This window comes from Marmota monax, unplaced genomic scaffold, assembly GCF_021218885.2.
Source record: "Marmota monax isolate L192 unplaced genomic scaffold, Marmota_monax_Labrador192_F-V1.1 WCK01_AAM20220418_F8-fsc00012, whole genome shotgun sequence".
NCBI lineage: Eukaryota > Metazoa > Chordata > Mammalia > Rodentia > Sciuridae > Marmota > Marmota monax.
The window spans coordinates 31,581,912-31,594,230 of NW_026695227.1; the positions used below are offsets into that span (position 1 = coordinate 31,581,912).

A 12,319-nucleotide genomic window follows, 5' to 3' on the forward strand; every position below is an offset into this window, starting at 1 on the left:
TGAGATACCAATTTTGAAATAAATGACAGTGTGTTTAGTCAACAGGTAAAATAAAATATTGAGAATATTGTGAACCAGGTTTCTTACTATTACAAATGGAAAGGGGGAAATTAGAATGGATTTTGTGTTGTTGAATTGGAATTAGAATAATAGTTTGAACTCACTATTTTCAGTATTGATATGGATAAAATAGATTTTTGTATAAATACATGTTTATATTTATATTCCCTTATATTTGGAAAAGGCTTAGAATAAAAATGACCCAAGAATACTGAGTACCCCTATTTTCAAGCTCTCGGTTTCTAAATACCATTTATTCTTCACTAAAAGAAGCTAGTACTCTTAGGAAAAATGTATTCAATTCCAGGGCTGGAAAGTACTAAATGAACCTAGAATAAATGAATGAAAAAAAATTGTCTATCAATTGATCAATTGATTGTTTGAGCAATCACAGTACTAGAAATCAAACCCAGGGCTTTATGCATATTAAGCAAGTGCTCTACCACTGAGCTACATCTCCAATCCTTTAATTTAAATTTCCTGTTTTGAGTTTTATGTTTTCTCATTAAGTTGCCCAGGCTGGCCTTGGATTTTTGATCAGCCACCAGATAGCTGGGATTATAGTTGTGTACCATTGTGCCCCATTGACTTGATTGTTTTTTCTTGCAGTACTGGAAATTGAACCCAGGCCTTTGCACAAGATAGGCGAGTGCTCTGCTGCTGAGTTATATACCTATCCCTTTTTAAAAATTTTTATTTTGAGACTGGCTCACTAAATTACTGGATGTAACTAGCAGTTACCATCTTAACCAAGTACTTAAACTATCATCAGTAATGGAGCAGATGCTACCTGACATCGTGTTTTGAAAAAGAAACATTTCTTCTATGATATCCCTGCCAAAATGCATAACCTGAATCTAATTATGAGGAAATATCAAAGAAATTCAAATTAAGGTATATTTGACAGTCAGTTTGTCCCAAAATTTCAAGGTTATAAAAGACAGAAAACTGAGACTATTCTAGATTATAGGAGAAAAAAAGACATAGGACAAATAAATATAATGTGTGATCCTGTATTAGATCCTCAATCAGGAGAAAAGGAACAGTAGGACATTATTGGGACAGTTGGCTAAATTGGAATATGGATTGTGAGTTAGATAATAGTGTGTATCAATGATGGATTTCTAGATTTGAATAAATGCACTGTGATTGTATTAGAAAATTGTTTGTTCTAAGGAAATACATATTGAAGTATTTCTAGAATAAGAAGTGCTTATATTTGATCTCATCAATTCATGTTGTTAGTCCTAAAGAAATTATTAGACTGTGTATTGAGGCAAAAATACTGAATCATTCTTGCTATGAATAGTAGCAAAAAAAAATAACATAATATTTAATATTAAGGGGAAGCTTGAACAATGGCACATTTCTACAGTGAAATATTGTGGAGCCCTTTAAAATTATGTTGTACCTCTATATAGTATGACGTTTCTAGTTTTAGTAGATTTTCTTTGTTGCAAGAAACAGATGCTAACTCAGGCTACCTAAAACAGCTGGGGGTAGGCCACAGAAGCAAATAGAACACATGAGAAATCCTTAGAAAGGGTGAGAGAACTTTGGAGAATCTCACCTTGAAATTCAAGGCCTTTCTTCTTTTTAGTGCACTGTCATCAGTGTGACTCAGCCCTAGGATTTCAGTTCCTGATTCAGTTTAAATTCCCTAAAGAAGGATCTGGTTGGATCATCTTTTCTGAGGGCACAATTACGTTTCAGAGAGAGGCTTCAAAGGAAGGATGGATAGCATGTAGACTGAGGCCATTCCTAAACAAGAAATTGTTGTGAACTGGGAAAGCCACTTTGGTTGTTATCTTACTTCAGTTGGTTATTCAACCTCTCAGCATTTTATAAGAAATTTTTTTTTAAAGCAGAACCCAAAATATTGTATACAGTGTGATCCTGTTTTATAGGAATGCAGGGTGAATTTACAGTGGGAATGGAAAATCAAGAGTTTTGTTTGGATATGTTTGAGATTCCTGTTAGGAGGAAGAGCAAGTAGAGTTGAATTCTTTTGTAGCCAAAGTGGCAAACAAGTAACATCTGTCCTTATATTTTTCTAGATCAAAATCATCCCTTGTGTTCCTGTGGCATAGAACTGAGGGGTCTCAACCAAGTTTTCTTTCAGACAGTTAAGCAAACCCTAAGCTTCTTATTTTTGAAAAATAATGAGTCTCCTCTAGGCACCTGCACAGCACTCATTTCACTTAGAGGTGGGATTTGCTCCTGGCATAGATGCATGTTAGACTGTACCCCTCCCCCCATCTCAGTCAACTTCTTGTCTGGTATGTCAGTCACATAATCATTCTGGATTCATTTTTCTCCTTTGTTAAATTGTCCTCGACTTCTTTTGTTCCTATTTTTGGTTTTTCTTTTTAATTGGTGTAAATTAAAAGATTAATAAAAATCACCTACACATCCCCTTTACGTTTTTTAATAATTAAGGCAGCAATAAATAGTTCAGTTTACATCAGTAAACATGTTACAAGCCAGAATAAATGCAAATAAATGCAACTGTTTGACTTTTCAGATATCCACACAGAAGCAGTTCAAGCTGCACTGGCAAAACATAAGGAACAAAAAATGGCTTTGCCCATGCCCACCAAAAGACGGTCCACATTTGTCCAGTCTCCTGCAGATGCTTGTACGCCTCCTGGTAAGTTTATCAAAACCCTTTCTCTCTAACAGTTACTATCTTGATGTTCTTGAGTTAAGTTCTGCCTTTTCTTTCTGGAAATAGAAGGTGGAACTCACTCTGCATCATCAAAATTATATAAGAGCATACTCTGAAGGCGGCAGGTTTTGATTATCACCTTATAAATAACGCATGAAAAGAAGCCTTAAGAGTAAAGCTTTTTAAAAAACAAAAACTTTTATTCTGAATTTCCAGCATTTCCTTTTTAACCCCCAAATTCATGTAGTCATGAATAAACACAGGTCAGGGCCCTGCTGTGATTAAATAGTGTTTTTATGGACACCCAAAATATGTCTGATAATCATATATTTACTCCATCTCTGCAACAGTAATAGTAGTAGGTGTACTTGAAACAGGATTTTGTGTGTCATTAAAGACTATAGGAGCGTACTCTTGCAGATATGTAAAAATGTGGAAATGTGTTAGTGTATTGATATATCTATATACATTTTAGTTTGTTCAGAATCTACTTTTTCTATTGGGGTCCTGAGATCAGTAGGAATTAGATATCTTTATTCCATTCCCTCAGCAGACTTAGAGTCTTTACGCCCCCTCAGGTAAATTTAAGAGTTACAGCTGCCTATTTGAGAAACGACTGCAACAACCTTAAGTTATCTAGTCTTTGCAGAATCTTTGCCACAGTTTTTCTTTTTTTCCTCTCCTTTTTTTTTTTTTTTTTTTTTGAGGGCAGGATACTGATGATTGAACCCAGGGGTGCTTAACCACTGAGCCACACCCCCAGCCCTTTTTATTTTTATTTTGAAATAGTCTCACTGAATTGCTTAGGGTCTTGCTAAATTGCTGAGGGTGACCTTGAACTTGGAATTTTCCTGCTTCAACCTCCCAAGCCGCTGGAAAGCATGCACCATTATGTCAAGTTTTGCCAAAGTTTTTAAAAACCTTTAAAATATATATATATTTTTAGATCAATCCTAGACAAGATCTTCACATAGGTGTCTGAGACTAAACATAGTAAATCTATTTCCGAGCCTCAATGCGGTGTCTGTCTCTGTAGTGTCATATTCTGCTAATGAAATCTTTGGAGAAAATTTTCCCCCATACTGTTTTGGCCTAGCATGTCTATGGGGAGATTCCTAGGAAAGTTGCATTATTGTGTTTGATTTTTATTCACAGTTGTCACGTTGTCGAACTATTCATACTGAGCCTATTCTCTCATCCAGACTCATTAATAGTTTTCTCCCAGATTTTGGCTAACTTTCAGAGCATTTGGGTGTGCTGTGAGCTCATGAACTGTGTGTGCTTTTTTCCTTCACATCTGTGGTGTCAATATGTCTGAAAGAGAAATAGCTCTGTGGCTTCAAGTGTTGCTCAAAATGTAACACAAGATACCTCTAGCAGACCGTCACAATAAGGCATTTTTGTCTGTAATGATGCATACTTCAGACCCACTCATTCAAAATCTTGGATGGGTTCCCTTCCACATTAGTATAGCACAAATTGGGTCCTCATGGACAAAGGGGGCTCTCAGTTTAGTAGCCATTTCTTGTTGGCAGATGCTACTGCAGAGTGGTAGAGGGTTCAGTTGCAGTAAATGGCAAAGGGTAGGGAGCAACAGGACATGTAGTTCTTCGAAATAATCCTCTCCAAAGCTGTATTAAAGCAATCCAGTTTCAGAGTAAATAGGCTGTTCTCATTGCTATGGGTTAAATGTGAGAGTGCAGCAAAGGATCTTGAGAATGCTCAGAAAGAGTGTAAACCTCTTTTTATCCCCTTTTATAAAAGTCACTGCCTGAGGGAAATTTACCAGTCTAGAAACAAATCACAGCTGTTTGGTGCTGAATGAGACCATAGTCCTTTGGAATTCACTGTAGGCTTCTGTATTTCTAACTACTAATGTTCTACTCTTTCTGCAGCCTTGGAGATGTACATGAAGTTCTTGATTGCATTATGTATTTTTTTTTTAAATTTCCTGATTACAAAGATGTGCTCCTCTCTTATAAGACATGTATTCAGCAGAGCAGAGTAATAAAAAGTTCCAAATCCATTTATCTTCTGTTCTGGGGATCTCTGAATAGTATTTGAGAAACCCCAATTTGTAATTAGGAACATCTGTATTGTTAAGTAGATCGGAATTCTCTCCCATCAAGAGGAAACATTGAGAACACCTGCATAGTGATTTCTCACTTAGACTCCCCAATAGATCTTGATGCTTTCATTCAACAATTATGCACATGCCTAGAACAAATACTTTGCTTTACTGAGGGAATGTGGGAAGAACTACATCATAAGGTTTCTTTTAGCACCCTCCATTTTAGCAGGTAGAATTTACTGTTCTCACATTAGAATTTGAATTCCATTTTCTCCAAGCTTTTCAGAACCACCAGGTAAGAAACTTGGCAATCTCCCTATTTCTCGTTGCAGTTTAAGCATCACATAGCATCTGTTATAGGATAACCCAGGGATGTCAAATAGGTTTTATTTTCCATATCTACTGTGATAGCCCATGAAACACCCAAGTTTAGAAAAATTCTGAGCTGCATTCAAGAATGAGGAAGAGGAATAGAATTGTGACAGTATTGTTTAGAAGAACTGAGGGTGGATTGAAAGAAATAGGAGGATGGAGGAATTGAAATTATTGCTTGTTATTGGCTGTTTCTAAAAATGTCAGCTCTGACCAGCTATAAAATGACCTAAAAAACATGTGCCACTTTGGGAGGGAAATATTCACCTGAGATTTCATAATATTTTCATTATCTTTCTTTGTAAACTGTTATGTCACACACCACAGAGCACATTTCAGGTCAAGTCTTGTACTCTGCTCACGTTGTCCTGTGTGAACTTAGTTTCTGGGGCAACTCCTAGAACATACTAACTAGTTAGCCTCTTTGCCTTCCTGGGGAGGCACACAACACATAAGTGACTTGATGAAAATGTAGGGTTCTTTTGAAGGCATTTAAGGAATATGTCATAAATCTTGGCTTCATTTAAATAGATAGTTAGTCTGGAAAATTTGGTGAATAGTTGGCAAGGGAAATAATTTATCTTTGTTCACAAATTATTCTCAAGTAATAATATGTCAGCCTAAAATTTTCTTATTGATATGTACACTGATTTCTACCATCCATTGGAAGATTTAAGTTCTCTTAAGTCAGTAGCAATCTATGGTTCTTTCAGTGCCTGTGGTACAGAGTGCCACAGAGTGTTTTGGACTGCTTGAATTACTGCCATCTAGTTCCCTTTATATGCGGAAATCACTTACTAAAATCATGAGGCAATTACCTCAGCTTTTCCTTTGTAGGGGTTCTTTGTGTAACACTATTACTCACTCATAGAGAAAAAACAATGCAAAAAACTATAGCATTTATTTATATTTTTCCCCTCTGAGCTTTTTCTGCACTCTGCTGGACTTATCCTTTGCAGCATTCTAGGGGTACACAGGTGACCAGATAGATTACATAATGACCCTAAAACATATAGTAAGTTATTCAACTGGCTTGGGTAGAGAGGAGCTTCAATTTAGTCATCTGTCTCAAATAGGACCCTGTTTGGTCAGTGGCTTTAATAATTCTTAGGGCCAGAAGAGAAACTTAGCTCTATATTTCTATATATGAAAATGATGCCCATGAACAGACTAGGATATTATTATACTTTGGACATATTTTAACTAGGTTTATGGATTTATAGTGCTTTACATCCTTCAGAGGACTTTCCATAGTCATTGATTGGCCCCATGTCAAATAGCAATTAAGTGTCAAACTTAAAGTCTTCTTGCTTACTACCCTTCTAAAGTATCATGTGTAGGAAATCCTTTTCATCTAATTAGTTGCTCATGTTTGCCTGATGCTAGAATGAGAATTATTCCAAACTAATTAAATAAACCATTGCCTTTTGAGAGGTTACTCCCAAACACATATCAGTCAGTTAAAAGGAATTTATTTAAAAGAGAATACCTGTTGAATTACCAGCTTGGGGAATTTTCCCCAAAATACTCTAATTTTATTCAAAACCACAAAGTAAACAGAATTGGTTGGTAAATTGGATCTTTATAAATAAACTAATTAATAGCTTTGTATCATTTTAATAGAATACTTTCATTATTACTTCAGGAACTAAGTTTCTATAAGCCAAAGTATAGTAAAAAACTTACTCTATCAGGTTGAATTTGTATATTTCAATAGCTGATTATAAAATTTAAAACTTGACAATAGAAGTAGTTTTATAATTATATAACATTACTGAATACCCTCTGGGTACCAAAGAGAGAAGAAAGAGAAAGTGAGAGAAAAAGAAGCATGTACAAGGACATATGAGTAAACTAAAAAAAAAAAAACTAACTTGCCAGCAAAAGAAAATGTCAAGAAAAATTGCCTTTTGACTGCCTTTGAGATAGCACAACCGGAAATCTTCCCTAGGACTTGTGGTCAGTGGTTACAAAGTTTGAATGTTACTACTTGATTGATAAGAACCAACATTAACAATCGGTCTTAGGCTAAGACATCCCTGGGGTACAGATGGTCTCTAAAAGGACACATCCTCAGCCAGGGATATAGGATTCTCAGAGATAAAGATCCATTGAATGGGAACTAGTAAGACAATAGTGGAAGTAATCTACCATTGAAAGGGAAAGACTGAGGGTGTGGCTCAGTGTTATAGGCCCCAGTACCAAAAAACAAAAGCAAAACCAAACAAGAAAACCCCAGACTAATAAAAAGAAAAAAACAGAATGAAGATTCCCCCCGCCATCTGATTTTCCCAGTAGCTATTTGTGGCAGAGCTAAGTTCTAAATCCAGAGCAATCTGATTTTAAAAGCCTAATTTTCAAATAAGCAATTTAATGGGAGGGAGGAACACCCTTTTTCTCCCAGTGTTAATTAGAGCATTAATTTATTTTGTAAACTTCCCCCCCACACACACACAGGTATATGAGAAAATACCTAGGAAAGCAGTATTTGAGTAATTATTAGTAGTGAGTACACTGTCTCCCAAAGGTATCCCAGTTTGTTAGGCAAGGCATGGACTCTTCCTTTTTAGGTGCTCATACCAATTTTTTGGTCCCCTGCTAGCTCTCTATGCACATAGATTAGTATTATAGGATGCAAAAAAATCTTTAGTAGTTCTAGAAGTCTTCCTAACAATTGTGTGAATCATTTCCCATCTTGGGTTTAGTGTTAAATTAAGTGCCTCAGAATTTATAACCCAAGATAGATTCAGGTTGCCCTACCTCCAGAACTAAATGTTTCTAGACTCCTCTCTCCTGATTCTCTATAAAGATTTTTCTTCTTAAGCTTCAAACTTTCTCCTTGCCAACAGAAACTTCTGCCTCTCTTGAAAGCATTTTTAGCTGGGTGTGGTGGCGCACGCTATGATCCCAGCAATTTGGGAGGAGGCTGAAGCAGGAGGATCGGGAATTCAAAGGCAGCCCCAGCAACTTTAGCGAGGCCCTAAGCAACTCAGTGAGACCCTTTCTTTTCCCCTTTTGGTGCTAGGGTTGGAGTCCATGAACTACAACCCCAGCCCAACAACACATATTTAAAGTGTATATGTTGCCAACTTTTTTTTTTTTTTTTAATATTTATTGTTTAGTTTTCGGCGGACACAACATCTTTATTTTATTTGTATGTGGTGCTGAGGATCGAACCCAGCGCCCCACGCATGCCAGGCAAGCACGTTACCGCTTGAGCCACATCTCCAGCCCCTGTTGCCAACTTTTGACATAGTAAAACCATAAAACTATCACAGTTAAGATAAATGGAGCCAGGGCTGGTGGTGCAGCTCGGCCTTAGAACGCTTGCCTAGCATGTGTGAGGCACTGGGTTCAATCCTTAGTGCCATGTTCAAACAAACAAACAAACAAACAAATAAAATAAAGATTGTGTCCATCTACAACTAAAATTATTATTTTTATTATTTTTTTTAATGAAGCCATACACAGTGAAGCAGACCTGTAATCCTTACCGGGATTACAGAAGGATAACAAATTCAGTCAGACCAGCCTCAGCAATTTAGTGAGGCCTAAGCAACTTAGGAAGACCCTGTCTCAAAAACAAAAGGGGCTGGGGATGTGGCAGCACCCCCTGGGTTCAATCCCTAGTACCATGGGTAGGTAGGTAATATAACTCAGTGGAAAAGTACCCCTGGGTTTATCCCCAGTACTGCCACAAAACAAAAACAAAACGACATCTTCACCCCAACTCCTTAAATTTCCTTCCAATTCTCTTTCCCACTTCTTCCTATGTTCATCCTTAGGTAACCTTTAATATGTTTTCTGTCATTGTGTATTATTTTGCAGTTTTCTAGAATTCTTTTTTAAAAAAAAATATATATATATATATAGTTGTAGTTGGATACAATACCTTTATTTATTTATTTTTATGTGGTTCTGTGTATCAAACTCAGGGCCTCGCACCTGCTAGGCAAGCACTCCACTGCTGAGCCGCAACCTCAGTCCTAGAATCTTATGTTAGAATCACATAGTTTTACTTCTGCTTTTTTGGAGGAGGATGCTGTAGCTTCTTTCACTCAGTGTAACTATTTTGAGAATTCATACATGTTGTGCCTATCATGGTAGTAGATCATTCATTGATGGACACTTATATTGTTTCCAATTTTTACCTAATACAAATAGAGCTCTTATGCACATTAATGTACAAATCTTTGTATAGATATATGCTTTTCCTAGTTTCTATGGAACTCTTTCTTTAAAATGGGCTAGGGCTATAGCTCAGTGATAAATTGTCCCTGGGTTAAATCTCCAGTAACTCCTCCCCCAAGAGACTTTTATTCTCTTAAAATCAACAAGCAAATTGTTTATGTATTTCCTAACTACTTATAAATTGTTTGTGGTCTTCTGGTGGCCAGTCTTAAATGATACTGTGTTAAAATCACACCAGATTATAAATTAAAATTTAAAAACCATGCTTTCAAAATTGTTTTCTGTTGTATAGACATATTGTATTCCTCATATACAAGAGCTTAGGGACTTTAGTTAAAATGGAAAATAGGTGTGTGTTCATGTTGAACAAAAGCAGAAACTAGGAAATGGATAATGTTAATATCAAATATCTGCAAATCTGTAGTAATTTCGTGGGTGACAATTGCTTTTATTTTTAAAAATGCTATCAAATAAAAATAGTTAAGAGAACCATTTTTATTTTTAAAAAGATATAGTCCCATTGCATCACTTACATTTTGTGTGAACTTAACACATAATCATCTTTAAGCCTTGTCTATCCAGTTTTGCGTCTTTGAGCACTCTCGGGAAGTTATTCGTAGCATTACCCCATTTCTCAGGTTGCATGATTAACACAGTATGTTTTTCTTTTATCAGCCTTTAATCAGTTTCTATCCTCTTTACTTTCATGTTTTATAGGAAGGAACTAGCTGTGTATTTATTAGGGAAATTTTCAGTACTGTTACAAATCAAAAAGAAACATTCTTTGAACTGTCCTTTTAGGGATGAGAGAGGGAACTAACATTTATCATCCTGTTGCTCTGTGCTGGCACTGCTGTGGGTGCTTTCCGTACATTCTTTTTTCATGGTCTACCACTGTAGATATTATAAAGACCAGTTTCCTTAGCATGTCCTTAGCAATATAGCTCTGCCTACTTCTCCAGCTTTTTCCATCAATATCAGCTTTGCATCCTGTGCTTCTGCTAGTCTCAGCTTCTTTAAGATCTTTGAATGTGTCTAGTTTTCTCTCTCCTCCAAACTTTTTCACGTGCTGTTCTTCCCTGACCACTGCTCTCTCTTCCCCAGGCTTGTGTGTCTTAAAACTAATTTCTTTATAACCTGAAGGCCTTGGTTTAGGTCTTAGTTCCTTGAACCCCTGTTCTAAACTCCTCTGAGAATAGGGACTGTGTCTTCTTGCTCAACATTTTATCTTATGAACTTGTGTTTAGACATGTTTGTTGAATGAATGAACAAGCAAACAACTTTTGCAAATGGACAATTTTATCCCCAACTCACATAACTAATTAAGTAGTAGACCCAAAAGTTCAAATGGAAGACTGACACAGAAGCCATTTTTCTTTCTACACTAAGCCACTCTGTAGCTGTAAGTCATTAAACATTCTGAGGAAGGCTAACAGGCAAATTTGGTAATTGATGAAACAACATACCTAATTACATAATTGACATAATATAGAAATATAACAAAACCAATTTTCTATAAACCTAATCATTAAAATACTGGCTTTTCCATCTTTTAAGAAGTGGTTTATTCTGATTTTAGACTTACACAAACCAAAATAAAAATACAGTAAAAGCAGACTATAAATTCAGAGTAGATTGCGGGATCCTGAGATGGGTTACCCTGAAAGTATTTTGTTCTGGAAGTCAGAGTCACCTGTCTATCTGGCTATACCACTTTTTTTTTTTAAGTTATATATAGTAGCTGGGTTCATTTTGGCAAAATTATATATGCATGGAATTGACTTAAATCCCTGCTTCCCCCACTTTTCCCTCTCTTCCTTCCTCCCCGTATTCTGCTTTCTCTACTGAACTTTCTGTCCCACTGGCCATAACAATATCTATTTATTTATTTATTTATTTAAATATTGGACACAATACCTTTATTTTATTTACTTTTATGTGGTGTTCAGGATTGAACCCAGGGTCTCACACATGCTAGGCAAGCGCTTTACTGCGGAGCCCTAGCCCCACAACTTGTTTTTTTTCTTTAATTTTTAAAAAAATTTTTAGTTATAGATCGACACAATACCTTCATTTTATTGATTTATGTGGTGCTGAGGACCCAACCCAGTACACCACTCATGCAAAGCAAGCAGTCTACCACAGAGCCACAACCCCAACCTTTTAAATTAATTTATTTACTTTTGCATGCTTACAAAGATAAGTATCTTTGTGTCTCAAGGTACAGCTAAAATGTTAGAATATTTTCTGGAAATTATGCAAAATGCTTTCCTTAAAGGGTTACAGATTCTGTTGCTTCTCTTTTTCCTTCCTTCCTTCCTTCCTTCCTTCCTTCCTTCCTTCCTTCCTTCCTTCCTTCCTTCCTTCCTTCCTATTTTTCCTTTAATCAATCCCTTTTGTATTATATATCTTTTTCTCTAAGGAGAACCTCCTTGTTTTATCCCCTTGAGATCTGTTCATTATTTATCTCTCCAGCCTCATACTTTTCCACCATGCCTCATCTGTCTTTGCTCCACTTATATAGAAGTACTTAAAACTCTGGACTAAGTTTGGTCTCCTCCTGTGGGACCCTTTGCTTATCCCATTTCTAGCATAATGTATTCTTTTGCAACAGTATGTAAGCTGTGTGTCTCCTGTACCAAATTGTAGGCTTCTTTAGAGATTTAACTGTTTGTGAGACATAGAATATCTCTCAGAATCCCCAGGACTTAATTCCAAGCACATATATGGTTATATACTACATTTTAAAGAAACAAGATCATCAGTCAGGCTTGGGCTTCAAATCTCCTTCAATATAAAGTAATAAAGAAGTGGTAGGACAGAGTAAGAAGCAAGAATGTAGTCATTATTTAATTTTCTTGATCTGGGCTTAAAGAATTTGACTTCTGGATTAGATTAGTCTTTAGTAGTTCAAATAATTCCTGTTGCAAGGTGTTACTAGTTTTCCAGTCCCAGTA

General features: G+C 36.2%; 1 protein-coding gene across 3 annotated transcripts in view; it reads left to right on the forward strand.

Moving 5' to 3' along the window:
* Nucleotides 1-12,319, forward strand: part of Dip2b (disco interacting protein 2 homolog B) — a 236,713-nt gene that overhangs the window by 142,882 nt on the left and 81,512 nt on the right. For all 3 annotated transcript variants that reach the window (XM_046435717.1, XM_046435718.1, XM_046435720.1), the window contains exon 4: nucleotides 2,585-2,710. In XM_046435717.1, coding sequence (XP_046291673.1) covers nucleotides 2,585-2,710 — 126 coding nt within the window. The remainder of the gene's footprint in view (nucleotides 1-2,584; nucleotides 2,711-12,319) is intronic.